Source organism: Haemorhous mexicanus, chromosome 2 (assembly GCF_027477595.1).
Source record: "Haemorhous mexicanus isolate bHaeMex1 chromosome 2, bHaeMex1.pri, whole genome shotgun sequence".
Taxonomy (NCBI): Eukaryota; Metazoa; Chordata; class Aves; order Passeriformes; family Fringillidae; genus Haemorhous; species Haemorhous mexicanus.
The window spans coordinates 91,037,807-91,065,694 of NC_082342.1; the positions used below are offsets into that span (position 1 = coordinate 91,037,807).

General features: G+C 38.9%; 1 protein-coding gene across 1 annotated transcript in view; it reads left to right on the forward strand.

Annotated features, from left to right (window-relative positions):
- Positions 1–4,607: 4,607 nt before the first annotated feature.
- TMEM131 (transmembrane protein 131) overlaps positions 4,608–27,888 on the forward strand; it is a 93,835-nt gene continuing 70,554 nt past the window's right edge. The window contains exons 1-2 of the mRNA XM_059839464.1: positions 4,608–4,788; positions 24,221–24,282. Coding sequence (XP_059695447.1) covers positions 4,623–4,788; positions 24,221–24,282 — 228 coding nt within the window. The 5' untranslated portion in view covers positions 4,608–4,622. The remainder of the gene's footprint in view (positions 4,789–24,220; positions 24,283–27,888) is intronic.

Sequence of the window (27,888 nt, forward strand, 5' to 3'; positions counted from 1 at the left end):
CAGGTGTGTATCCACAGCATCAGTTCATATCCCAGCTCACAACAGGGATATTACAGCTAGCACTATTGCCAGAAAAAGACTGCATCTTTTATTTACTGTTCTTTTATTAGAAAGATGTGGCAAATCAAAATCAGTCATGGCTTTTCTCAAGGCAAAGCTGAAAGTGGGCTCTCATCGGGCAAGTGTATATCAGGTTATGAGATCAATCAAAAGGTCATCATCCCCTTCTCCAAGAAAGTAGCTTCTGGATAACTACATTTAATTCCTAAAATGCACAATTATTAAAGAAATTAGGGAATTTTTTTTCTCATGGGATTAATAAAAATCATATGACATATCTTGGATTTTAATTTAGGTGCATGATCATATATGAGTGATTAAGCAAACAGAAAATCAAAGTAGAACAAATAATAACCCCCCCCTCAATTTACCACTCTAGAAAATAAAATCATTGAGTAAAAAGTAATGAGGGTTCACTAAAAATAAATCTTGTAGACAATCCTGTATATTAAAATCCCAATATACCATATCTCCTCTGTTTTCATCATGTACAAGTTTCACAATGCCACCAATGATGGAAACAAAGTGTTGGAAACAAAGCCCTCCAATGACTTGAAGCTGGCATGGGAAATTAAGCAGTGGGGGAGTCCTGAGCCACTGATCCTGAATGCAGGACTGCGTTCAGCACACAGGTCCAGTACTGGTAAGTAAGACACACCATAGATCCACCAGCTAGTAAACCCTGCTTTAGGGTGCTCAAAAACATAGCCAAGTGATGGGGAGCATCGAATTGATGCAAAGTCATTTTGGCAGCTCAAGCTTATTGAAACATTTCCAAAAGGACAACTTTTCCCTAGCAGACTCAATAGTGGTATGAGCATTGTTCCTCTGTCATCCATCATAACATTGAGGCAAACAAAGCAATTTGAGGAACAGCAACAAGCATTATCTGGAAGAGTGTTTTTTTAAGAAAGGTTAAAAGAGCTCAATACATCCAGTTTTGTTAAAGCAGAGGTAGATGGAGGCACGTCTCCAGCCAGCAAATGCTTAAGTAATGCAAACCTTAAAGATGGAAAGGAAATACTTGGGCTTTTACATATGGGAACAAGTAGGAATAAATGAAAAGAGGTAGGAATATACTGAATATCAGAAAACCTTGTTGGCAGTGAACAGCAGAGCCTGCACAAAATTTTCAGGGGAATTTTTAAAGTTATTTAAAAATAATTTGAAAAATACTAATAAACAAGCTACTAGGAGTCTCTACTAGCAGAAGAGTTGGTTGGGTTACACAGCCTCCTCTATCCCCATTTCTTCCTTTGCTTGGTTTATCTTCTACCAATTAACAATGTACAACATTTGGTAAAAGCAAAAAAAAAGTAACCTAAGGCACATTCATGACAAAAATCTTAATGCTGATTTAAGAGAATTTATGTGCTCCTGAATCCTGAGGAATTGACCCCACAAAAACTTCTCATTTATTTGAGTGCAACATCACTTGGATTTGATCCGTGTCCCACAGAAGAGGTAATTCCTTGCAGGACAGATAAATCAAATCCTACCATCAAGGCAGAACCATCAGGTGGTTCAAACAATGGATTAATGCTTTTGTAGTCTGTCAGGCAGACAATCTCTAGTGAGTACCAGCAGTTGAAATGGTTACAGCTTCCAACTAACCAGACTGACACTCTCCCAGAAATTTCTGCTTCCATATCAAGGTGGCAGAAACCACACATCTGTATTTCAGTATTTCTGGTTCCTTGCCCAGGAAGAAAAAAAATATTATAAACTATCAACAAAGGTATCTTACATGATAATTGAATGACAGCATTTTAGTGAGCTTAGGAGGAATAAACTACCACAGTTCAGTAAACATAGCAGTCTTTAGGTACATAATTTTTCACTCAGGGTGGAAGGATCACCACTCTCTTCTGGTGTTAACTTTACCCTGTTCTTCCTGCTAGCAAAGCTGACAATGGCTGCAGGAATCAGAGTACAGCTCTTCATCTCAAAGTCTTTCTGGTGTGTTCTCCTGTAGAACAGGGCATTCCTTCATCTGATGAGTCAGCTATTGAACTTTAGTGCCCAAGTATTTCTCTCATTTCTGTTTATTAACACAAATACACTTCCATAAGAACTATATTCTATGTCTTGTCATAGTTTATTATAAGAAGCTTTTTTCTAGTATAGAAATTGTTTTCTAAACTGTTCAACATGCTCAAAGCAACACTGCAGTATCCAAATGGTGGTATTTATATGCACTGCATGTATAAATGAAACAACTTGAAGAACCTCAAATACGCATGAAATAATATAACCCAGATTAAAGCAGAAATAAATTAATGGAATGCTTTTTTGCTTTATCATTTACAGACATTGGACCATATTGTATTGGTTTTTCCTGCACAGAAAACAGTGGGAGTTCTGGACAAAGATGAAAGGGAAAATATGTACTGTGAGCTGTTTGTTTTTTACTCATAATATCTTTTTCAAAAGACATTCTGTATTTAGAACAAATAAAAACTGCCCATATTTTGATGCTGAAAGGTTGAAGATTCATAGATACCATAACAGTAGGACTCATAGCTCTTTTCTCATTTATATCATGGCAGATTTTGTTATGCTTACATCTTAGCTTTGTTAGAGTTCCCATTCATTTTAGTGGTAGGACAGTCTAGAGCATGAATTATGAAAAAGTCTGCCTGCTTGGTTGTGCAATAGTGAATTTGAAATACGAGAAATAGAAAGTAGCTGACTTTTTTTTCCCAGAAGAGTAGTCATGTACAGCAGAAGCCCAGTAAGGAAGGTAAAATCAAAATCCTACAGGGTCCACTGTAATAAGAAAGCATCACTAACTGTTTTCTGAGGTTTGATTGTGCTCTTTGATGTACATACCTAACCCCCACAGAAGTCAACATGTGGGCTTTTGCTCACAGCAGTGATCAAGCTTTATATTTACTGTGGTTTGGGTGGTTCTGAGAAATATGAACAGAGACTCATGCTCATAAATCACTGATTTGTATAAACCCATTTTCAATGTACTAGTCAAAAGGCTATGCAAGTTTGAAAGATTAGTAATTACACAGAAGCCTTAGGTTCCTCCTCACATGTCTTCTGGAAACAATCACTATTGCTGGGAAAGGTTTCAACCCAGTACTTCTAAAATTCCATTTCTCCCTTGAAAATAAACCTAGTTGATGCTGAAGCAGTAGTTCAACAAAACAACCACCTCCACACTTTCAAGGTGTCTTTAGGGAGTTTTAACAATAAAGAACAGTGTATGTTATGACTGTGTAAGAGCCATAACAAATGTTACTATTTTTAGTTAGGCTGTTAGTCAGTCCCCTAGAGACTGGCTCTATTACACTACCAAGATCGGTTATACTGTTGTGACAGATGAAACTCAGTGATGTCTTCAACCACTTCAAATCCAGTGTGACGTGTTGATCAGGTGGTGAAACGAGCAGTTGAGAATGGCATGTGGGTGCATACAGGTTTTTATTCTATAAAGCTCATGCATTCTTCAGTGAACAGACCGTACTACAGACTTTTGCTTCCAACATGTTATCCAAGATGACTTGAGACTATCAGTCCTGGACAGATGATTCCCAGTACACATCGCCACATGGCACACCTGGTATCACAGCTTCTGTCAGCACTAGTTCCACGGACCCATTTCCCAGTGTAAACTCCACTTGACAGACACCAACCTCATATGTATAACAATGCGCCTTCTCCTCCACTGCAAATTCACTCCATGCCTTCCCAAAGGCCTTACTGCCACGCGTGTCACCCAAACAGACAGTGATAGGTACACGTCTTCCCTCAAGAGTGGCAGACGCGTGAAGTCACGCCCTAGCTCCAGCACAGGCTCTCACCGCGCCTCTGAGGCATGCAAAACCTCCCAGCCCTCCGCTTCTGCTGCGGCCGAGGCTCCTATGCAGATGGGACCGGCCCGGCCCAGAAGCTGAGGTACGGAGAATTCCCTCAGGGTGAAGCTATCGAAACCCCTGCTGCACAACGCTCCGGGCCTCCAGATGGGAATATGGGACACGGGAAAAGCACAGCAACAGTGGAGAGAAGCGCCCCCGTCTCTCCAGCGAGGCCGCGCGGAGAAGGAGCTGCCCGCCCGCCGCCATCTTGGAGGCGGCTGGGAGAAGCGCCGACGGCTTCGGCAGGGAAACAACAGCGCCCCCCGGCCCGCCCGGAGACCGGCGGGAGAGAGGCGGGGGGACCCCACCGCGAATAGCCGGCGCCTACAGCAGATTAAAATCGCATTTGAAAAAAACTAAAAAAAAAAAAAAAATAGAAATAAATAACAACAATAATAAAAACTATTAAACCAAACCGACCTAGTCGGCAACCCTGCGGCCAGAGCAGGCGGGGCCAGCGGAAAGGCGCTCTGCCCGCACTTAAAATGGCACCTGTTCTCCGCCCTCGCTCGGTAGGGGCGCGGCCTCGCCAGGGGGCGTGGCGGCCCGTGACACGCGCGTCAGGAGCCGCAGCGCGCGCTCGCGGGGGTGTCCGCCCCGCCCCTCCCCGAGCTCCTCCGCGCGCGCGCCGCGGCCCGGCCAGAGACAGACGCGGACACTCGGCGGACCCGCGGCGGCGGCGGCAGCAGCGCGATGACGGCGGCGCCCGGCTGCCCCCGCTGCTCCCCCCGCTGCCCCCGCTGCTCCCCCGGCAGCTGCCCCTTCCCCCGCGCCGGCGGCTGGGCAGCCGCCTGGCGGGGCGCGGCGCTACGCTTCGCGCTGGCGCTGCTCCTCCACACGGCCCGGGCCGAGAAGGAAGGTGAGACCCAGATTTCCCTTCCCTTTCTTGTTCCCCTTCGCCCCGCTCCTCCTCTTCTTCCTCCGGTGGCGGTGGGGCCGTTGGCGGCCGCGGCCCGCGCCCGCTCCTCGGCAGCGGGGTGGGGGGGCGGCTGGGGAGGAGCCCCGGGGTCGCCGTCCCTTGTCCCGCATCCCGCCGGCTCTGCTGTCCCGCCGGCTCTGCTGTCCCGCCGGCTCCCGCATCCCGCCGCTCCCGCTGCCCTGGGTGTGCGGGGAGTCGCGGCGCTGCCTCCCCCGCCCCGCCGCCGCGGCTGCCGGAGTGCGGGTGTGTGTCTGTGTCCGTGTGTGTCTGTGTCCGTGTGTCGCTGACGTTTCGCGGGGGTTTCTCCTCTCTGACAGCGGCGGGGACAGGGATGGAGCTGGAGCTGCCCTTTAAATAGGGGAAAGGGAAATAAATAAATAAAATAGAAGGCTTGCTTGCGTTGAGCTGGTTTCCCTGCGGCAGGCTTCCAGTCGGAGACGAAGCCAAGCCAAACAGACTGGCGAAGCTGCATGAGAAAGGGCAGAAATGCACGCTTTTGCAAGGATTGGATTTTATCCCTCACCAAGTGACAGTGGGACACCCCTTTTCCTCCACAAACTTTTGACAGGTTTACGGAGCCTTTGCAGTGTCGATGGCGTTTTCTCCAAACTTTTTTAAGTCCCTGTCTGACTTTCCCTAACTGTAGTGTCTGTGATTTTGGCGTGAAGTCTTTACATTGTGGTTTAGCAAGGAAGAAAAGCCCCGAGCGAAACACCTAAGCATAATCTGTAGCATTGCTGAGAACAGCTTTCAAGCATTTCCAAGGTGCAGACTCGTAGTCTGCTTGAAAGCATGGCTGTGTGGCAGCATGAAAAAGCAGCAGGTAAATATAATGTATTACTCAAGTAGGTGAAACAGATTTACTTTGGCTGGACAGGAGAATTTGCTTTTCAGGCAAGTTGCTGCCCCAGAGGAGGGAGGAGATTGAGGTCTGACAAGAAGAAAGGGAGTAAGAATAAAAAGGGTATGGAATAGGAGCTTAGCAAGGAAGGTCTAGTCGTATGCCTAGACTAGACTTGAGGGAAGAAATACATCCTAATAGGGCTTGTATAAAAAAAAAAGTAGATGTACCTTTCTAAAGAAGGGCTCAATTCCAGTAATTTCCTAGTAGCTTCTTTTTACAACTATAGGGATGTTGATAGTAAGGTGATTAAAAACCCAAATCATTTGTTGCACAGCCACTCTTGTTTGCTTGACTTTGTCTACAGGAAATGTAAACATTCAGAAAACAGAGTGAATATGATCCCATATCCTTAGAGAGATTAGAATGTGTAAGTTTGTCAATGTAGCCTTAGTGTCTTGAGGTACTAAAAGAGTTCAAATGCTTGAGTAATTTCTGTTTTTAACTCTTATTGTGATTGTTTTCCTTCACAGGTAATAAGGTATATGTATTTATAAGCTCTGTCAGTGATGTCATATACTGGTATGATGGAATTGATTCATACTCTAAAAGTTGTGACAGCTGGGGCCGTGATCTGGTTGGTTCATTTGTGAAGAAGATACTGGGTTTTTTTCTCTATGGGCTTTCTTGCCATTCCTAAATAAACAAGGGCAGTTTTAGATTCACAGAGTTTGAACAGATACGAAGCCCCTCAAGACAATTGGATAGTTGTACTCATAACGTTTACTTCTGTTTATACAGTCTGTTACTTAAAACTTATCCCAGCAACACATCTGTCATTTTCAAAAGGTGAATTTGTTTCTCAACTAGAACATGGATTTCTTTTAGTCTTCAGATTTCTGACATTTGCTTTTCCTACCAAGTGTTCTGCTGCTTGGGGTAATCTATGAGTGGTACATCTAAGGTCATCAAATAAGTGTTTCTTTGGTGTTTGTTTGTTTTTTTTCTGTTATTCATCTTTTATGAACTCCTGAGTAGAATTCACTGGCAATCTGCATTTGTGGATCACATGTTGGAAAGTGTTCTTGCTTCCATGTGCTGAGTGCAATGACTCTTTAAACCCTGGATTTTAAAAAAGCAAAACAAAACATAAATATAACAATAGTTTTAAAGCAAGACAAAGATTAAAGGGACTTGTGAGATCTAGTCCCAATGATCTTAAGCTACAATGTAGGTGCCAGTCTGCAAGAGGTAGTGACTGAACACAGGCGAGGAAGGCCCTCTTTGGACACTGGGCCTTTAGACCAAGGTGGCAGCACAAAATGAAACAGTAGTTGAGAAGAAAGGAGGGGATGGTGTTCAGGCTCTGTCCTTAAGTGCCTTAGTTTTTACCAGATTGTGTCAAGTTAAACGTAGTAAGATAGTTTAAAAATAATAGTCAGGAAGCAGGGAAGTAGCTAGGAATATCCTTTCCATCTCCCAAATGTGGGCATACATTTTTCACTACAGCTGCAGGAAGGAAGCTGTGGAGAGGGATTAGGGCTGAGGTTGTGCATTGTTGTTGCTGAGCACTGCCGAGTTGAAGGTGGCTGTAGTAAGACACAGTGCAGTGTGTACTCCAGAGAAGTTAGTACAGAAGATACTTGACAGAAGCAAGTGCCAAGTGAATAGTGTGAGAAAAATAGATCAGAATATGACAAAAGAAAATGAAAAATTAATGTGGAGGACACTCTTTTCCTCTTACCTTGCATATACATGAGGAAAAATTGGGGGAATGATGGAGCTGATGGAGAGAAAATTATGTTGGCTTCGTGTGGAGAAGAACTAGCAAGCAGTTCTTTATGGATGGAGCTGTCACAGGTAGAAAGAAGATTGATGCTAGAGTATTCTAGATAGACATGACTATTTCTAGTACCCAGTCTTAGTTAAGGAGTTTGAGGGAGGCAAATATTTTTGCTTAAAAGCGAGAAGCAAAACTGAAATTGTGTGTTCTAGTTGTAAATCAAAGTCTTGAGGAACTGTGACATTGCTGTACACTCTCCACTCTCTCTGTGCTAGAAAAATAGAACTTCTGGAATTTATCTGGTATCTGAACAGATAGCAGAGTAAACTGTGATTGAGGGCCAGTGGGCCCCCAGCCAGAGGGCCTTAAACATCAATTTCAGACTAAACACTGATATGTGGCTTTTCTTTTTTTTTGTGCCTTGCTGTGTCCTCCTGGGTACCCATGTATTGCTGTGGAGTGAGTAAGACTGAGAAGGTTGTAAAATTTTATGTTTGGTTTTTTTTTTCGGTTAGGAAATCTGTGAACCATTGCAAAAGAATGACATGGCAGGAAAAAATTTCAGTCTCAAAGAGCTTCTTGCTGTTTAGGAGGGGCAAAAAATAACTTCATAGTTTCTTTGGCAAATATGTATGATTTTCAGGATTTTTGTAAGGCTTATCCTTTCCTAGTGTAACTATCACGTTCTGTATTGCCAAATAGATTGAGGACAACTATCAGTTTATATTGGTGTGCTTTTTGTTTGGTGTTTGGTTTGTTTTGTTTTGTGTTTTTTTTTGGTGGGGGGGGGAGGACACAAAACATACACAGAATAGCCTTCTGGGTTTTAGTTTGCTGGAAGCCATAATAATGCCTTAACCCCATGGTAAGTTAAGTGTTTTGAAGATAAATGTCTGACATAAGGATGCTTTTTTACCTGAACTGTTCTGTGTTGGTTCCCTTATTTATATACATTTATTTATTTTTAGAAAATCTTCACTATATGCAACTCATTTTTTTAAAAAATCCCATTTTATTGGCCAGCTGATGGAAAGCCTGTTGAGACTACTTTGATAGTTGTCTTACCTACCCATCTGCTCACAACATAGGTGCAGGTAGAGCAAGGTTGATATTTAGGCTATGTTCAATCGCTGACTGTAATTTTTGGAGTTGCATCTTAGTGCGGGATCTGTGAATAAAAATTCTATGTAAACATCTACGTTATGAAACCAGATAGACCAGTGAAAATAGCTCTATTTATTTCTTAATGCTTGATGTATTCTCTTCTAGGTTCCTAGAAACCAAGTTAGTTACTGAGTGTAAGTGGGATATTGTCATCAGAGCAGTGCACTGATATGTAGGAATTCTGGTTCTATTTTTGTCCTTCATTCTAATCTCAAATAACTTTTGCTTTTTGTTTTTTACTGATATCTAAAATAGCAAACCAGGATACTTCACAGGAGTATCAAAACTAGATTAATATTTGAAGATAATTGAGAGAAAGCTTATATGTTTAATATTATAAAACATCTCTTCACATATACTGCCTGTTTGTCATATCCTGCTGTCAGAACTAATCTACAGCATGCCAGCTTTTACTTTTATGCTGGTGTTTTGACCCTGGCTTAAATCAAAATTTGATTCAGAAAAAATTACCTCAATCAAACTGAAAACACTCCAGCAGTTGAAGTAGCACATTAGAATCATGAAGAGTGTGAGGAAAACAAAGTAGATAAAAATTGACCATGCTATCTCACTGTGGTTTTGAAACTTAAGTGTGGGACAGCTGATTAGGCCTGCACTGTGTCTGTGGACTTGTGAATGAAAAATATTGACCATGCACTTGGATTGAATGTGCTTACTTGCTTGTGAAATCTTTGGACTAAAATGAAAGAAAAATTTTACTGCAGTGGACAGGAAGTCGAGACCCCATATTCTCTGTGACCTTCAATGTAATCTCAAAGTGGGTGCTATTCTCTCCCTGCACCTCTTTCTCCCTCGCTGGTGTTCAGTTATATTGCATGTGTGAAGCAGATTGGGGTCCTCTCACCTGCCGAGGTCCATTGAAGGATGGAGTGCTCAGTTCAGGGCCTTGGATTTTCATCTCTTGAAGGAACTTGCTATGTATTTGTGTAGTGCCTAATATGATGAAGTTCCACCAGAGTGTGCGGAAGTCAATAGGCTTTGCATTATTTAAAGCTTTCAGTTGTGATTTTTTTGTGAATGATTGCAATATGGATTGCTCTGAGTCATTTAGATGTATTTGTGCATTTTAAAATTTTCAGCTGTTTGCTTGGACATTTGCTGTGAGTCACTTTATTTCAAAGCCTACCCAGTTTTATACTGCTTAAAGTGATATGTGTTATGGTTCCACAATATGATTTACTGAGTCTCTAAGTTCAAATAATCTTTTCAAACAGTAAACTTGGTAAATGACCTGGGAGTCTGACAGTGAATGGTGGATGCTGTGGTTCATGCATAACAAGCAGTAAAAGTTATGTGACTGAAGCAGAGGGTAGAACCAGTTTGGTTTGTTCCTGTGTTTGTGGGTTCAGCAAGAACAGGAGGCTATAATGATCTCTTTTATTTCTCTTGCTTGTACCTTCTGTCCAGTGTAGCACCTCTGACTTTGTCAGTCTACAACATGAACTTACCTGGGTACAACGGGCACTCAAGAAAATGCCTTTTTTTTTTTTTTCCTCTAAAAGACAGCAGTTGAATTAAATTTCTAGTCTTTGTAGTAATAAGTGCCAGTACTTGGAACTGGACTGAGTAATACCTTTAGCAGCCTCCTCTAACTAAATGTTCTCTGATCAGGTGACTGGGGTGGAGCCTCTGGGGTCACATCCAGCCTGCATTATCCTGCAGTTCCAAAAGTTGAGCACAGTTGGTCCTTACAATGGAAGCAGCTAATTTGATCCATTCACACTGTGGGAGTTAGCAAACCTTAGTTTGAACTAAAGTTATTTTTAAAATAATTCCTATTTTTCAAAAAATTTATGTTAGTATTTCAGCATTTCGATTATTTATACCAAGACAGAGGATGCAGAATTTCTTGCATAGGGAGAAACCAAAAGAACCAGTGACCATTAGAACTAAATACTTCCAGTTTATCTTTCTAGTCATGAATACAAGCAAAGAATAAACTTGTGTCAGATACAGATTTGTTAGAGGCAGCTGTTAAAATTTTAATGGGATGCAAGATTGTTGTGTATTTCTGTTTTCTCAGCTATCCTTATAGAATAGTTAGTGATTTACTGACTGCAGCAAAGATATAGTGCAGCATTTGCATTTAACATTTTTGAAATATGATTTTAACATTTTCTCATAAGCAGCCTTGGATAACTTTTGCTTTGGAATATTGAAGGGATTAAACCAGGATCATGTCTGTCTGTCTCTCTCTTAGAAAACCTTGGAATGTAATGGGGAAATAGCAGAGAGCTGAAGGATTGCCATGTAGTTCCAATCCCTGAAAGGGAGGAAAAAATTTAGGTGTTTCACTAGTTTGAGATTTTGCTGCTACAGTTACCAGATTAATCTTCTCACTAAGACTATCATAGATGCATTTTTAATACCTCTTCTCCAACTGCCTGGCAGAGTTTGCAGCAGAGAACCATCTGAGAACAGGAGTTCTGCTGTCCTTATCAAACTGGTTTTAGAGATATCTGAGTGAAATTTAGTGGAAGGAACTGTACAGGAAATGAAACTACAGCTCCTTCTGTCTGTGTACTCTATGAAGCTACAAAATGTTATGTAATAGAACTGTTTGGCTGACTAATGCAACACACTTAGTTTTTTTAAGTCATTTTATAAATGGATCCATTACGTGTTCTTCATGGAGCAGTTTGTCTTCGCAATGTCTTCAGCATTATCAGAGGGGTTTTTTTCAGTTGAACACCTAGATCTGTGTTGGACTGTATGGATTCAGTGTAATAGGATGTACCTGGACTTTCTAAAGTTACTTAAACTAGAAAAATCCCAGACAACCCTTGGTTATAGGCTTAGGTTTTTAAAAGTTGTTTAAGTGAGAAAGCACAGCTACTATGATGTTAAACAGATTAAATCACCATTTGAAGGAGTGATGATAGTAGACAAAGTTGTAAACAAGCATGGTACCAATTTAAGTAGTTCACAACATTTCCTAATAGGTGTCATAATATGTTAAATCAATTTAAAGACTGGTTATCTGAAGCTTGTAAATAAATAGGAAATAATATAGAAACACAGAAGAAGTTTAAGTGAATCAGTGATTTGCACCAAAATATTGTACAAATATTTACAGGTGGATTTTGTAGATAGTGATAAAAGCTATCTGGGAAACTAGATAAACTGCAAGGTGTATGGTTGTGGTTTATTTCCAGCAGTGGTTCATGCTCTACCTCAGAGGCTGGCTACAAGGAGCTGTTCCTGGCTCTATTCTGGGACCTGTCCTGCTTTAGATCTTTGTCACTGATCTGGAGTTGGAATGTACCAATACTCAAGGAGAAGTCTGCATTTTGGAGAGACCTAAGCAGGACAGAACAATGAGCTGACAGGACTTTCATTAAATCCAAAAAGGACAAATGGAAAGCCCTTTAAATGGGACAGAATAACCACCTGCAGGGAATACAACCTGGAAATGCTGTTAATGAGTCAGCAATGTACCCTAGCGACATATAGGAGTGTAGCCACTGGGCTGAACAACGTGATTATTCCTGTTTAGTCAGCACTTAATAGAACACACCTAAACCACAGTGTCTGGTTTTCTTCTCTGCCATCCCACTGGAAGTCTCCAAGGATGGTCAATATGTGCATGACCTATGGATGGGGGTTGAGGGATCTTGTGGCAGTATGCCAAAATCAAAGTAGTTTATGGAGGAAAATGGAGCCTGACTCCTCACAGAAGTTCATGGCTGGAGCCTGAGACAGTGGCCATAAAGTTAAACAGCAAAGTTTGTTTTGTGCCAGGAGATGCTGCTCTCTGATGATCTAAGTAAGGGAGGCACTTGGGCATTATAAAATAGCATTGGAAATTCTGTTTATTAAAGCTAACCATATAAAGAGAGAGTAGTACAGATAATCTTGGATCTCTTTTGATGCTGAGAACCCTGAATTGTGCAGCACCAAACAGACCTTTGAAGGGTCCATGTGCAACACACTGTGCAGACCCCATCCACAGAAAGGTGACCATATTTTGCTCTTTTGCTGGATTTCCTTCCAAGAAGACAACTCTCTTCATAATTTTTCCTGTCAGGTAGAAAGGATGTTCACATGAGAACTTCCCTCTGCACTTTCAGATAAAGCAAGGCCACCCAGGTGGCATAATCGCTGGTGGTGTTGATTGCAGCCTCTCTGTTTCAGAGGGCTGTCTGGGCTCCCCCTGCAGCCACGAGGTACGTGCAGCACGGGCCTGACGGCCAGCCCAGACATGCAGCCCAGCACGGGCGTGGGTCTGCTCGGCTTGGCTCCTGCTTGGATCAGTGACTCCCATCTGTCACGGGCTTCCGGTCAGCATGGCTATCATCATCTGCCTTGACATGATGAGTCTGTATTTCACCATCAGGCTGCTCAGGCATTGAAGCAGGTTCTCTAGGGAGCTTATGGAATCTCTGCCTTTGGAGGTTTTTAAGGCCCAGTTAAATGACAGCCTAAAGCAGCATCATACAAATTCAGCATTCACTGTACTTCTGCAGAAAGTAGAATGAGCTGGATGACAGTCTTAATGCCATTCCACCCTCAGTTTCCCTGCCTCAATATTTTGTGTCTCCCCTATGATCTTAAAATTTAGTTGGAGCTTGCAATACTTTTGTTGCAGCTGATGGGAATATCTGTAAGACAGAAGTCTGAGTTTTTGTGTAACTCTGTGGTGCAGTCAGTGCTAAGGTAATAGTAAAACAGATACAGTTTTGGTAGAAGCAGAGTTGTAATTGTATCAGGAAGCGTCATGGGTTGCTGCATCACTGAAAAAGGGTGGTCATAGATCAAAACAAGACTGTGTCTACCATTCCTTATTTTTGTAATTGTGGATCACGTGTACTTTTTTGTCCCCGTGTTTTTGTTCTTTCTCTTGAAAAATTTTTTTCAAAAGGAGTATTTGTGTCCCATCTTTCATGTGAAGCATAATGCAGCTATTAGTTTTTGCCTTTGGCAGCTGCTGGCAATATAGCAATACATTCCGTTGTGGTTTACATGTTAATATACAAGATATATTAAAATTAATAATCTGTGTGGCTAATACATCTGAGGAAATACTGAGAGATTTGGATAGTTAATGTTGTGAAGTTTTTGACTATTCCTTTCTTGCAGTGGAGGACATGGAGTACTTGATCCTTACTAGAAACCATTTCCTTCTTGTCTGTTTGCTTTGGTATTCTGAACCTGTGTGTAACTTCAGTCTGTGGAGCCAGCAACAGGCAGTTTAGAGGTACCAGACATTACCATTATTTAGTGTGTACTAGGAAGCACTGAGGTTACTCTTGTTCTCTGAGTTGTCTCTCCTAAGTATAAGAAGATGAGGAAGGTGTGTGTGTGTGTGTGTAACTTTTATGTTATGGTACAGCTACTTTTATATTATCATATAATATATGATAATATTAAAGTATTATATAAAATAAAAGTATATATTATACTTGTCAGTTGCCTTTTGCGTAGCTTAGCTAGGTCATGATGTGCCCATATACCTTTGGCTGACCTGTATCATCCAAAATATTAAAAAGATTAATAAATTCCTTGTTTTGGGAGAAATGTCCCAAACATTTGATGTTGAAGGAGAGATGGTTGTCATTGACGGAGTCTGAATCTTCACAGGTGAAGTCAGTCTGCCAATCAGTACTACTGAATATCATTATCTGATGGAGAAGATATTGAAATGAACTTCCAGTTCATCAGGGGAAATTTGATCAGAGTTTTAGTACTTGATGAGTGCTGTGAATTCTTCCTTTGATTAAATGAGATTTCTCTAGGGAAAAAGACTAGACTAAGGGTCTCAGAGATTGAATAAAACATTTATTTATTTAGTATTATGTAATTGATTATCCTTTAAAAATACCTATTTTGTGAAAAAAACTCTCTAATGTTGAATTTAGCAAAGGTGTGCCTATTTAGGTTGAGACTGAGTACTAGGCATATCAAAGCAGAAATGAGAACTATTTTTGAGTGAAGGCTTGTCTTAGGGGGCAGCTTAGTGATGAGTGAATTAAGTGTCTCTCCATAACGTATTCTGTCACTAAGCCTAAGGGTTTGCAATTATTGGGTGAAATGATGATCTGTGTTGCCCCGGGTGTCAACTTGGATCATCACAGCTGTTTGTAAGAGTCTGACCAGAAGAGATTGTTTATTTGCTTCTGAGGGGTAACTACTTCCAGGGTATAGTAGGTAGCTAAATTGTATTTCCACAAGCATTTAATTTCCCTATGCCTACTTGCGCCTTTAATTTCTTATTAATGTTTTTGGAGTGTTCCCCCCAAACTGAAATTTGCCTGTTTTGTTTAATTGTTTTTGCTCTGTGTTTTATCTTCTTTCAAAACTTTCAGTTGTTCTTCTCCACCCTTTTCTCCTCTGGTTTTATCAGACCTTGCAGCCAGCTTTTTCCTGCTGGTGGTCTGTGTTCCCTTATGGCAAGTCAACAGACTGCTGTGCTCAGCAATCAATAAGTAGTGTTACTGCCACGTCATTAACACTAAGGCTTTAGCGTCAGACCTTTTCTACCTTTTCCTGGCCTTTGATTGTTGTATTTTTGAACTTTATACGATGGCTGGACCAGCATTATCTTGCCACTCTTTTTCACTTGTCATTTGGGCTCACTAGCTGTTTCCGGTGGACGCTCGAGTGTTGCCGAGTGAGCGTAGGAGGGGCGGAGATCTGTGCTCCTCCCTGCCAATGATACTTCTCTCCAGTAACTTGGTATTAACCAAGTCGCAACTGTTACACAGCAAAATCTAAACAATTGTATTGTTCGCGTACCCTTGTTGCTCTAAAAATTCATGCAGTTCCACCTTGGTAACTGACCAAGAAAAAAAACAAGATCAGGGCAGGGAGGAGAGCAGAACTGTCACTTAGGAGACTGCTGTTTCTGTGCCATAAAGTGAGTGATAGAAAGCGTTCTCTGTAGCAGCTAGCAAGATAGGAGTAAGGATGGAAAACTGAGCAGTGTCCGCAGAGCATAACCTCTAGCTCTTACCTGATTGCATTCACCTTGCCAGCAAGACATTTAGATGTCAGGAGGTATCTGCCTGGCTCTGTCACCTTCCTGTTCTGTGGAAGGTTTTTTGGAAACACTAAAAATTGCATCTTCCTTCCTATTTTCTGTGATGTGGAGAACAATGCTTGATCTCGGTTGGTGTTTATTAAGGTCATTAATCATCCTGGATGTAGCTTTTAGGTGAGTCTTTCCACTGTGTTGATACAACCCTTTTTTTTTTTTTTTTGGACTAGGTGGGGGGTTTGTTCACTGGTTCATTTCATAGGAGTGTAAGTTTGGAAGACCATGTTAATGGTAATAGCTGAAATTATTGTCTGTTAATGCTTTGTTCTCCTGAGGCTCCAGAAGCCATGAACTGACTGCTGTTTCTGGCAAGCTACATATTGAATGTTGCTATATGCCATAAATGTTTCTATATGCTAAAAAGATTAAAATTACATTAAGTGCATGTTATCTTTTTGCACATCAGCGCTACATAAACAGTAAAAGTGCCACAGTGAAAAGTTTCTAAAGCATAAGAAATTGAGATAAATCCTTAAGAGTTGTTTAGAGGGACTGTTGTTTCCCCCCCTCTCATTGCAGGACTGCTTACCTTGTTTTTGAGGGTAGTTCCAAATAATTTTATGTCTGTACACATTCAATAACAACACGTATAGGAGTATAATTTAATTTACATATTGAAATTTTTAAATGGCCATCATTAGAAAGAATAGAAAGCCACATTTTGTATGGCTTAAAGCAAAAAAAAAAAAAAAAGGGTGCTATTTGAGATGTTTGTTTTCTCTCTAGCTCCCTTTTAATTTTTTTACTCTCTTTAAATGATTTCTGAGAAGTTTCCATGACTGTCAGGAGTATTGTTCTATTTGGCTTAAAAATAGCATGCATGAAAGTTTTTCTCCTGCTTAGAGAATTATTTCTCCCTTTTATTTAATTTAAAAAGAAATTATTTTAAAGTAAGTTTTCTCATCCATACCCTTATGAATGGAATTGAGTATTATTTCTTGACAAGCATTTTGGAACCAGGAAATAAATATCTTTAGAGGAGCTAATGAAATTTTTGGAAAGTTTAAAAGTAAAGCATCAAACTTAGAGCATCTGGTGGCTTTCAAAGTAGTATTTTGGTGTTTTCTTCCAGTGAAGTTTTATGGCCTTTATTGCTACCACCTGAAATCTGCCATTTTGGCCAATAGCAGATAGTTTCTTACTCTCATTAAAAAAAAACTAGATGAAAATAAAAATTGCTTTAGTCAAAGTGGATGGAAATGCACATTTCTGTAAGGCAGAAATACAGGCTGAATACAGAATAAACATCTGAGAATAAAGATGTATGAATAAAATGTAATTTTTTTTGTATCAATCTGAAATAATCTAATTTAATTTTGTTAGGAATATAAATAAAAGCAGATTTTTAGGTGGAGTACATGTTACTTTCAGTGAGCTTTTCTGTTTCTATGTATGCTTGTATCGTTTTTTGCAAGGATATATCTATCACAGAACACATCTAATCAGTGTTAGCTGTAAAAGAAACCTTGATGCAGTTGCACTGTCTTCTGAAGCGTGAAACACATGTTGTGAGCCAGATGTGTGAGCAGTGGCTTCAGGGTGGAGACTCACTTTCTTCCTTTCTCAGTCTAAGCAGTAGCTTCATTGTCTCTCTGGAGCCTGTGTTCTGAATGAGAATCATGCTGTCACTTTCTGTTTTGTGGCTAGCTTTAAAAACTGAATTGGTGACTGAATTCCTAAAAATCTGCATTAGTCTTAACTAAGGGGAAAAGAGATGAGTGAATGAGCACAGTGTGCCAACTCTTCTTACTAGGGAAGGGCCTTGCTGGGCAAAGAAGCTTGTCTCTTATCTGAAGGCAGAAATGACACAAAAGTAAGTTAGTGAAAGATTACGTGCAGGCTTACTTGGCTGTCAGTGATATGCTCGATTTGGGCTGTTGTGTGCAGTAAAGTAGAAATCATTTGACTTTTTCCCCCCCACTGTGAAACAGTGAGTAGTGTGCTCAGGTATTGCAAGTGATCTACTGTCTCTGTTTAGCTTGTAGTAATTTGGGCATGGATTGGTGCAGATGAACTTTCTTGAGTATGTATTGTGTTAAGTCAGAATTATTTTTTTTCTAATGAGTAGTATAAAATGAGTTTGGATGAAGATTCTGTCTTTTTGTTATTTAACTTAATGTATTGCTTTCTCATTTCACAGTATGATTAAAGTGCATTATCTAGGGATGGTTCTATTTCAAATCTAATATATAAACAGAAAATACAAATTTGGCCAGTTGTCTTTTTGAGGGACGGTCATTAGAGGTTTTAATAATGAAGAAAGAATAAATATGTCTCTGTGTAAAAAGACTTCAAAGTGTGATGCTTGTACATGTGATCTTTACTGCATTGTGTGTATTTTCTTTGTCGTGATGGCTCTTCCTGAGGTCTGCTGTAAAAATTATTTGTTTCCTTATGTTATGGAGTACTGGAAAATAAAGTAAAGTAAATTGCCTAGGTTTGTGTAAGAGGATTTAGCTGGAAAGCAAGCCTGCTGGCTGGTGATTCTCACTTGCCTGACATTCACTGTCTCAAGAGAGAATGACCTTTTACATTTCCAGTGAAAAGTCACCTGTTGGGACGTAGGCAGAAATCCAGGCTGATAGCTACACTGACTTGTCTGTCTTGGAGAACAGGTCTTTTTTAAAGAGATTTGGAGTGTTGGACACTGAACTGGGACGTATTTCTTGAGGCTCACCAGACTTCTGTAGTCGTGAAGCTGGTTAAAATGGTCTCTTGCATTACAGTGTAATACTGTTTTCCCTTATGTGTGTGATATTTTATTTTTTACAATGGAATTTTCCATCCATAATAATTTTATTTTTTCATTCTGTATTCACCTACCTGTATTCCCTGTGCTGCTCAGTTTTCCACTGTTCAGGATGATTGAAATTGTGTGACTGTGCATAAGCAGTTAATTCATAGAGCTTTAAAAATAACTTGTCCGAGTTTAGTTCTGCGCTTTAAACAATAGTGATACAAATGTACCAATTACAATTGCATGGACAGAAGTGAATGGCATTTAGCACATTGTAATTGGCTCATGTGGTTATAGCTACCTTGAAGTGAGCTTAGTCTTTAAGACAAAGGGTTAGAAACTGGACTTTAAAAAAAAAACCCTTAATGTAAATTAAAAATTATTTAAATAATTGGCCTTTCCCTATTTTGGTAAGATAGAACACTATTTTTAGAATTGGGAGAAAATTCATGGACTAGATGATACAGGTTTGTATAAATCCAGTTTATAAGAAAGAAAACTGGTTTAGACAAGACTTAGGAAAGAAAACAGTTCTTGCAAGCATGTAAGAGAATATATAAAGATCATTAACATAAAAATAAATCAAGGCAATGCTATTGAGCCGCTGTTCCAGAGCTTTGTTATATTTCAGAATGGTGTTTTTATTAGTATGTATGCCAGAATGTACTTCCCTATTAAAATGAAAAAATTAACAGTGGCTAAAGGAAAGATAAGTGTGCAAAGGCACCTTAAAAATCGAACCTCAGTCAGAGTAGCCCTCATAAACTGCAAGCCACAGAGATTTTTTTGTTGTTGTTGTTATGCACCAAGAGCTTTGGCATATTCACTGCTCACATTACATGCAAATTTATTCTGTTTTGTGTAATTCAGTCACAGCTAAAGGCTGGTGTTGGCTAAAGTGATTTAGATATTAAGTTCCTGTTTGCTTTGGAGATGTGTAGGATTTTAAAATTTTCTTGTTATTTGATGGTTTATAGGTCTGTAGTTTTCTTGTTTTAGCCCCAAATATGAAAGGCTTGGATAAGAGCCAGTCAAAATAGGGATGTGTTTGAGCCAGATTTCTCTATTAGATATTAAAACTTTAGAAAAGATGCTGCTTAAGTTAATTCAGCTACTGTTGGTTTAATTTTCTATCAAGCACTGTGATGTTGTTGGAAAGGGCAGGGGAAAGCATTTAGGAATCTTCTGGTAATAATGACTAGATAGTGCTTTCACTGTTCCAGAAAGCTGTGGTTTGGGGGCTGGGGGCTGTGGTTGTGGTAGTGGATTTTCTTTTGCCATTTTTTAAAGAGTTTGGAATGCTTGGAAAGTGCTGTCAGTAGAACAAGCTGTTCTGGAGCAAGTGGAAAGCCTAGGTTCATGGTCTTTTTCTGATATCTTTTATTGGCTTTTCATAGTAAAGCTGACTTAACCTCTAAAATGCAACTTCTTTGATTATAGATTGAAAACAGAAAATGAAACTTAGAGTATTTTTTGTGTAAGCTTCTATGTATTCTGTTAGTATCTGAAAAGAGGAAACCGAGTATACACAAGCTAGAAGCTGAAAGAGTTTGACCCTGAAATCATATAATATCCTAGTAGCAAGAGTGACTGAAATTGTTACAGATTCTCATCAATCTGTTACATGTGCTTTTTGCAGAATGTTGAAAGGAGAGAGGTTTTCTCTTGAGAGGAATTTGTGTATATCTCTCAGAAGAAGGTATTCTGTTCAGCATAGGTGAAGAGGAAATGAGACTAAGGTTCTTCTGGCCTTGAAATCTGCGGATATGAATATGTATCCTTTTCCTTCTTTGGTCCATGAACATTTAAAGTTTGACTAATAGCTATTATAATAAGCCCTTAGGGCTTCAATTGCCTATAGGGTCAGGAAGAAATTATTTGCCTAATGTGTAATTTGGCTTCTTGGCTGCTGATTTGTGCAGTGGCAAATCACGCTGTGACAGCTGAAATGCTTCCTACCCCAAATATTATGTTGTGCCCCTCTTGTAGCAGTCACCAGTCATGTGGCAGGGATGACTGAAATGGCACAGGCAAGAGTTGTTAATTTGCTGCATTTTACTATTCCAGAGTATTAAAGTATTGGCTACAGTATTAGGCTGGTAATGGACCATGATGGTATCAGTTTAAGTTTGGGAAGAAGTTTTCCCAGGGGAAATTGTTAGGGACTTAGCAGAAAATAGTCATCTTCCTCTGTAGCATGGGGAATGGTTCACCTAATAAAGCATGCCAAAGTGATCTCATGCTTAATTACTTACAGTGACTTTGCACATTGGTAATAACCTTTTGTCTATTGGTGACATACGTATTTTGTGTAAAAGGACAGTAAAAACTGGTTTTGGGCTTGCATTACAAAGTTTGTGAACTTGCTTAGGTCAGCTAGCACAAGTGCAAAAGATGAGCAACTGCTTCTAATTCTGGAACAGGCAAAAAAGGACCCACAAGGGCACTGTCAGCATTTCACTTTGAAGAAAACTTTGTCCTTTCTGTGGTCCATGTTGGATGGTTTGAGAGCTGCTTTTAGAGGGATTCAGGTGACTCTTTATGACTCGTCAGTGGAGGTTTTTTAAAATGTAATTAGTTTTGCCTCATTTGAATGAGGTGGCTTGTTGTTTCATCCCAAATTGAGAGTCTGAGAAGCCAGTTGCAAAAACAGGCTTTCATCTCATGAAGGTATATGTATTTACTTGCCAGTTCCTTGCTTTGATGAAATTACCAATAAAGAGAAACACAGGCTTGAAAGTTAGTCTAAACCAAAATGAAAGGTATAACCACAGCAACTTCATCACAGCCTCAGTTGAGATGTGTCTGCTGTGAAATGGACAACAGCCAGACTTTGCAGTGCATCTGACTTCACCTGGCACTGTCATCTGCTCTCTGAAAACATTTCTTAAATTATATAGTGATGAATAGCACTTCTGTTTAACAGTATTATCCACTCAAAATGTTCTGTAACATCTGTTCCTTTGTTCGTAAGTTGTTATGAAGATGAAATAGTTCAAAAGTGGCTGAAAAAGTGTTTGGGGCTTACAGAAGGTCTGTCTGAATTCAAGATGCTTGGGTAGAAAGCTTGGGCTAATTTCTGGGGGCTTCAGTACATATTATCCTTGTGAAAGAATTGTTGCTGCTTTCTGCTCTTTGTACTGATGGTGCATTGTATTTACATCAGGGAAAAAAAGCCTCAGAAATACTAAGAATTTGTGATTAGATGAAATAGCCTTTTCTGCTTTGCTGGTTGTTAATAGATCATTTATATAAAAAGTTGTTTTCTAATGCCTTTTTTTGTTTGTGCCTAATGCCACATTTAAATGCTGTGTATTCTCTGTTTCCAAACTAGAGATCTAGATAGCAATAGAATGTCAAAAAGTCCAAGTTCAGAGGTGTAATTCCTTTTGATTAATAGGAAGATTTGCTTGTATCTATAAATTTTTTAATTGTGATTGCTGAACTTCCAATATATCAAATACATGGGAAAGCATAATTTCATTCTATATTTTTCTCCAAGTTAAAAATTGATAATTTTCCCTCACTTCTAGTTAATCTGTAATTTGGGGTTCTTGTGCAGAGGATAAACATGACACTTCTGTGAAATCATGATTAACTGTCATTCTCTGCATTTTAACCTAACGTGTCAAAGCTTTGTTTTCTTACATCTTGCACTACAATAGACAGCCTTTTTTTCAGTGATTTTAAAACCAAAATTAAACCATTAAATGAATGTCTTGCATCATATGTATTGCCAGTTAAATTAAGAAGAATTCACTTGTTCTTTGGTCTGGCATTAAACTTTAAACTGGCAAACCTATTCTAGTAATTTAAGTTTTAAAAGCCCAAAATTTCATAAACTGTAGGACTTGATTTTGTAACAGCTCTTCAAATTCTGTTTTGGTTTGTTTGGTTTTTGTTTTTTGATTTTTTTTTGTTTAAATCTCTTGCCCCATGTTCTGTATAGCTCTTCAGTATAAATGATTGACTAAACTCCTGATTCTTGGATCAAGGATCGATTTTTGTTTGTTTTGAGTAACATTAAGGTAATAGCAATAGGCACACATAAAAAAATACTAACTTATTGCTGACACTACTGACTAGGACTTCTCATGGAACTGTACATATTGCAGTGTCAGTGTAAATATTGCAGGACATGTGTTGTTTATGAGCTCCCCCTTTCTCCTCCATGGTGATTCTCAAACTCCACCTGAGCTGGGCTTTCTCAGCTTGTGCACGTTAGAGTTGTGTGGTATGATAGCTTGAAAAGTAATTGTATAAAAGTTTGTTGTTTGGGGATCTTTTAAATTTGTTTCAGGGTTTTCGCATAATAAAAGAGACTTTTGGAGATGATAGCAGCAATCTTTGTTTTATATTAACTTTTACTTTGGGTCATATGAAAGCAAGGTTCTGGAGCTTGTGCCTTTAAGGTTAAGGTATTGAAATGTGGGGGAAGTCAGGGATGCAGAATGGGATTTGCAAATAGTGATATGTTAAGTATCATAGTGAGTTTTGGGTACTGAGTGAGGTGTCACCAAAGCAGCCAGTGAGGAAATGTTTGGGACAGATATATGTCAAAGCTAGTGTTTCTCTATGTGGTAGGTGCTTTTACTCCTGTCTACCAAGAGTGCTTTTTGTTTCCTGAAGGTACTGTCTTTTTGTTTGTTTGTTTGTTTAAAGCATCATAGAGTGGCATTGTTGGTGATTTCATAATAAACAAGGCTTCAAAGTGGGAGATAAAGGTCTAAGTCTCCTTTTTCAGACTGGGATTCAAAATCCATCTTCCAGAAGTACACAGTGTGCTTCTGTGTACCTGGAAATCTTAAATTTTTTTCCTGTAGAAGTTGTTCCTCTTTGTGGAAAGAGAGGAGTGTTATCACTCTCAACTTCATCTAGTAAAAATGCTACATGGTAACAACAGTAATGGAAAAAGGACATAGGAGTTATTTACGAAACTTTTTTTTTTTTAATACAATTTTCTCATTTAAGATTGCTGCTGCATTTTATTCTAAAGACCTCCTTTGTGCATGTGTGTATATGAGTAGATTTTTGGGGAAAAAATGTAGAACTCTTTGAACCTTTCTTTCCTCTTCAAAGCGTACTCATTCTTGTACAGATTGTTATATTTATAGGAAGGGCGATGCCTTTATTTCTTTGTCTTTAGAAGAAAGTTGCATTCCCTACATTTTAAGAGGAATTGAAAAACAATTGCCTGACCAAACATGTAGAGGAAATGAGTGGAGTGTTTGAGGATCCTATATTTGACTGAGGCATGAACTTTTCATGGAGTTTAGTCTTTTGGTACAAACATTTCTAAACTGTTTCAAATTTTAATATGTTCCTGTCAAGATGGAGCGGATTGTTGCCATGCCAAGGATTAGGCTGCAGTGTGAAGGAGGCTTTCCAGATGTACAGTAAAGATTATTGCTGTGTAAATGAAACAGAAATTCTGTTTGTGTCTGAACTCTTTGTGGGCTTAGATGTATTAAACTCATTTGTTCAGGAACCCAGCCTGTCATATTTGTTGAAGCATGGAATTGGCTTGGTACAGTCACTCTTTTTTGAGACCCTAGAAGTTGTTCGCTTTGGAGTTTAGCATTTTTAAGGTAAAATTCTAATTTGCCAAGTGTGGTGCTTCTCAAACAAAGTTAGTGTCACAGACTTGTGTTTGTTATTTTGGTAGATTATGCATTATTATTTTGGTTTGTCATAGCTCTGTCTACAAAATGAAGATGTTTAAATTTTTCTTCTGATTTAGTAACAAAATGGGTTTAGTTACTTTAATTAGTTTTTTGTTTTTCTTTGCAGCTTTCATCCAGTCGGATGGCATAATAGAAATGCTACGTTTTGATGAAGGAGACCTATTGCAGGTATGTAGTCTGAGTAAATCGTCTGATCTAGCAATATTGCATCTTTTTGATAGCTGCTTTTTGAACTCATGGGCTTGTGGAGTTCTGAAAACAAGTAAGCATTAAGCTCAAGACCACAGAACCTTTGAACTTTCTAGTTACTTTCAGCAGTATGCTTCAGTGTGGCCAGAGGTTCTGGTTCCTTGATGTTTTGTGTTGGGAAACCTCGTGGGTTTTACCACAGGTTCTCTCACAGGTTCTTCTTTCTTTCTCAGAAATATTGGGGGATACTTTCTATTTAAGGCTCATCTTGATCTAGAGTTGAGATGCAATTGGCTTTCTCATCTGCAGGAACTGCAAGTGTTGCAAGATTCCCAAACCTAAAGGCAGTTCTTGGAACCAAGTTACCACTGGGTTTAAAGAAATTTTAATTACTGCAGTGAAGTAATTACTGTTGCAAATAGTTGTTTTTCATGTATGATGTTGCCATTCCTGTCAGTTCTCTTTTGGTCTGAGTCGAAAGAGGAGAAAGATTAATTTTAAAAAATATATATGCTGAAATTCAGCAATGGTGGTAGTAGCTAGGATGACATACATAGGAACATGGCTTGATACTAGAGCTGTTCTATTGAGTAGGATTTTATATGCCTGTATTTTGTGGATTGCATGTATGTTGAGAATATTTTTCTTAAAATTCCTTGATGGTGACAGTCTACTACTTGAAAGGGAGCAGAGGAGTTACTAGTGCAGTGCTTGCCATCTTCTGTGTAGTTGAGAAAAGTCAATATATGCATCAACATATTACATGTTTCAGATTTATGATGTTGTCTTTTTTTGGTTTTTTCCCTGCCTACCAAGTTGTTTAGGTTAGTTTTTTTTCTTTTTTCAATCCTTGGTGCCTAATGTAACTCAGAAATATCTTACTGTAGATGTTAAGACTGTAATGTCCAAGAGTAAGATAATTCAAAATTATGTAAGCTGGTTACAGGAAACATTACAGTTAAAAACAAATAAGAAACCCCCACTACAAACCCCTCAAACAAACCCTCATAAACCCAAATACCCTACCAAACAAGGAGACAAAAAAGCCTCAGGTTATTCATTAGCTAGTTGTTCATCTCATGTGCTAAACATATTCTCACAGTAGATATCTGTGTATAGGCTTATGTTTGGATGTATAGAGTGGTAGAAGTTTTCCGTGTAGTGGTCACAGTTTCAATTATTAAAGCTTTCAACTGTGAATATTTCTTTAATTTGCGTGAAGATACCACATATCACTGTAAAAATAAAGAAAAAAACCCACAAGACTTTTTTTCTTTTACATACTCTACTAGAACACAATTGGTCTAATAAAATCAAAGACATCATTGGCCCAGTGTTTAAGGTAAAGATGATAGATAATAGATAGTTGCATTTACTCATCTATAGTTTGTGTTCCTTTCTCACCAGGATTATTTTTTCAAGCTAGTTCAAATTAATCTTAAACATCTTTAATTATCTTACTCATTTTAGCACTATATTAACCACTATTCCTTAGACTAGAAAGTAACGGTACTGCTGTGAGCCACTCAATAAGTCATATCAAGATGGAAAAGTAAAAGAATTGTTAATTATACTAACCATTGGGAGACGAAATATTTCTATGGTGGGACAAATTCAAACAATTCTGCATTGGGCTGCCACTTCCCTTAATATGTTGCTGGATGTTTTATTTAAAACAAAGCAGGAGAGACAAAACTTCTGATAAGTGGTTTGTATGTTTTATGTTATGGTTGTGGCTCTTAAGCCAAACATACCTACATAAGTGAAACCACTTCCTTTTAATGAGAATTATAGCATATATTATTTTCTCTAGCTTACAATTTATTTGTGTATTTTCATTCAACAGTTTGTGACTGTTTCCTGCAATTAAAAAAAACCCAAACAATTATACTGTTGTGAAGCTAGACTTATGTCTTGTGAACAGTTACTAAAGTTTTAAACCTACTGTGATATCACTGACTGTTTCACTTTTGGGCTTTCCGTAATCTTTCACAAATGTCTGTTGTTCATTACAAATACTATGATGTAGTAGTAAATCAGTATTGTCTAAATGTTATGTCACCTTCAAACAAATGGTTTGGTGGTTTTTCAATATAAAAAATTAACCAATTCAGTACATAAAGGAATTAATAATCATTGAGGTATCAAAGCCATCTCTAGTCTTGGTTTATCTCCCCTTCCCCCAAAAATCTGGTATCTTTAGAGCAGAAGCAAGCTTTTTCTTGTTTGAAAGTTGCTTTACAAGTAAACTAAATCAAATGCCAAGTCTTGAATAATTATATTTTTAGGGATTCCTGTTACTTCCTTCCAGTTAGTGTGAACCCTCTTGATACTGGTTTTTTGCACTAATTTGGAGTACATACTGTTGGTAAAATACTCCTTATGTCTTTAAATCACACTTTAGGAATTTTGTTGTAAAAAATGAATGTGTTGAAAAGTTTGGTTTGACCAGTCTGACTGAAAACCACTCTTTATTGAAAGAGAATAAGTCTTTAAATATTTAAGTAGAAAAGCATTTCATTGGTAAAAATAAACTGACAATGGAAATTTCATGAGCTGCTGCTGGATAACTAGCAAAAGTAGAGACTGTACTCTCTGGGTGTGGTCTTACAGTTTATGGTTTAGAAAGTGCTGTACTGTGTAGTTCAACCTCCTGAGAAAAGTGAGAATTCTGTTCTTTAGCATATATGTTCAGATTAAAGGTTTATATCTAAATAAATTTATGCCAGTTCTGCCTGTGGATTAAATTTCAGTAATGAGGGAATTTCTTAATTGTGTCTATTCACATGAATTGGTCTCTTTAAGAGCTCATCTTTTTGAACTCTTCAAATAATGCAAATGCAATGTAGGGTTTGGGGTTTTTTTAAATAGCAGGTGATTTGCAGATGTCTGTATAGTTTTTTGGCCATTCAGAGTCGTAGACTTGGTTGATTGTAAAGGACCTTGGGAGATCATGTATTCATTTTTCAGGTCATGTTGTGTGTAGATGGGCTATGCCTGGCAGGTGCTTGACTCTTCTGTCCTTAAAACATGTAGAGAAGTATGTAAGTTTCATGCCTAAGCTGGTTTTGCTGCTGCTTTTTTCTCAAGGGCATGTGTACTTGTGTTTTTTGTTAGATTGTTTTACCTCTTCATCATGATAATTTTGTACTGAAATCTACCTGCAGCTTCTTCATGCGAGTTTTTTACAACACTCTAAATTTACTGGATTTTATTTGTCACTACTGAAAGTGTAGCATTTATTTGAGGCGTTGTGCTGAGAGAGAGGACAGAGTAGTTCCTTCCCTGTCTGGTAATGCTTGTTTTAGTAATGCCAAAATGAGTAGTAAGTTTTTGACAGCATTTTGTTTGCTCATATAGTTTGTATTTCACTGTGCTTTCCAAGCACATTGTTTTCTTTAGTGTGCTATCAGTTATTCCCCTCCCAGTTTTACATTAAAGCTCTCCTTCGGCTGAACTTTGCTGTGTCAGTGTCAGGCCATCCCCTCCATGTGTCGTCCTGATTATTTGAACCCTTGTCCAGACCTGGCAGATGCTTCACGTCTCTGACAATGATGTCATCTGCAACTATTAGGAGGGCTGAAA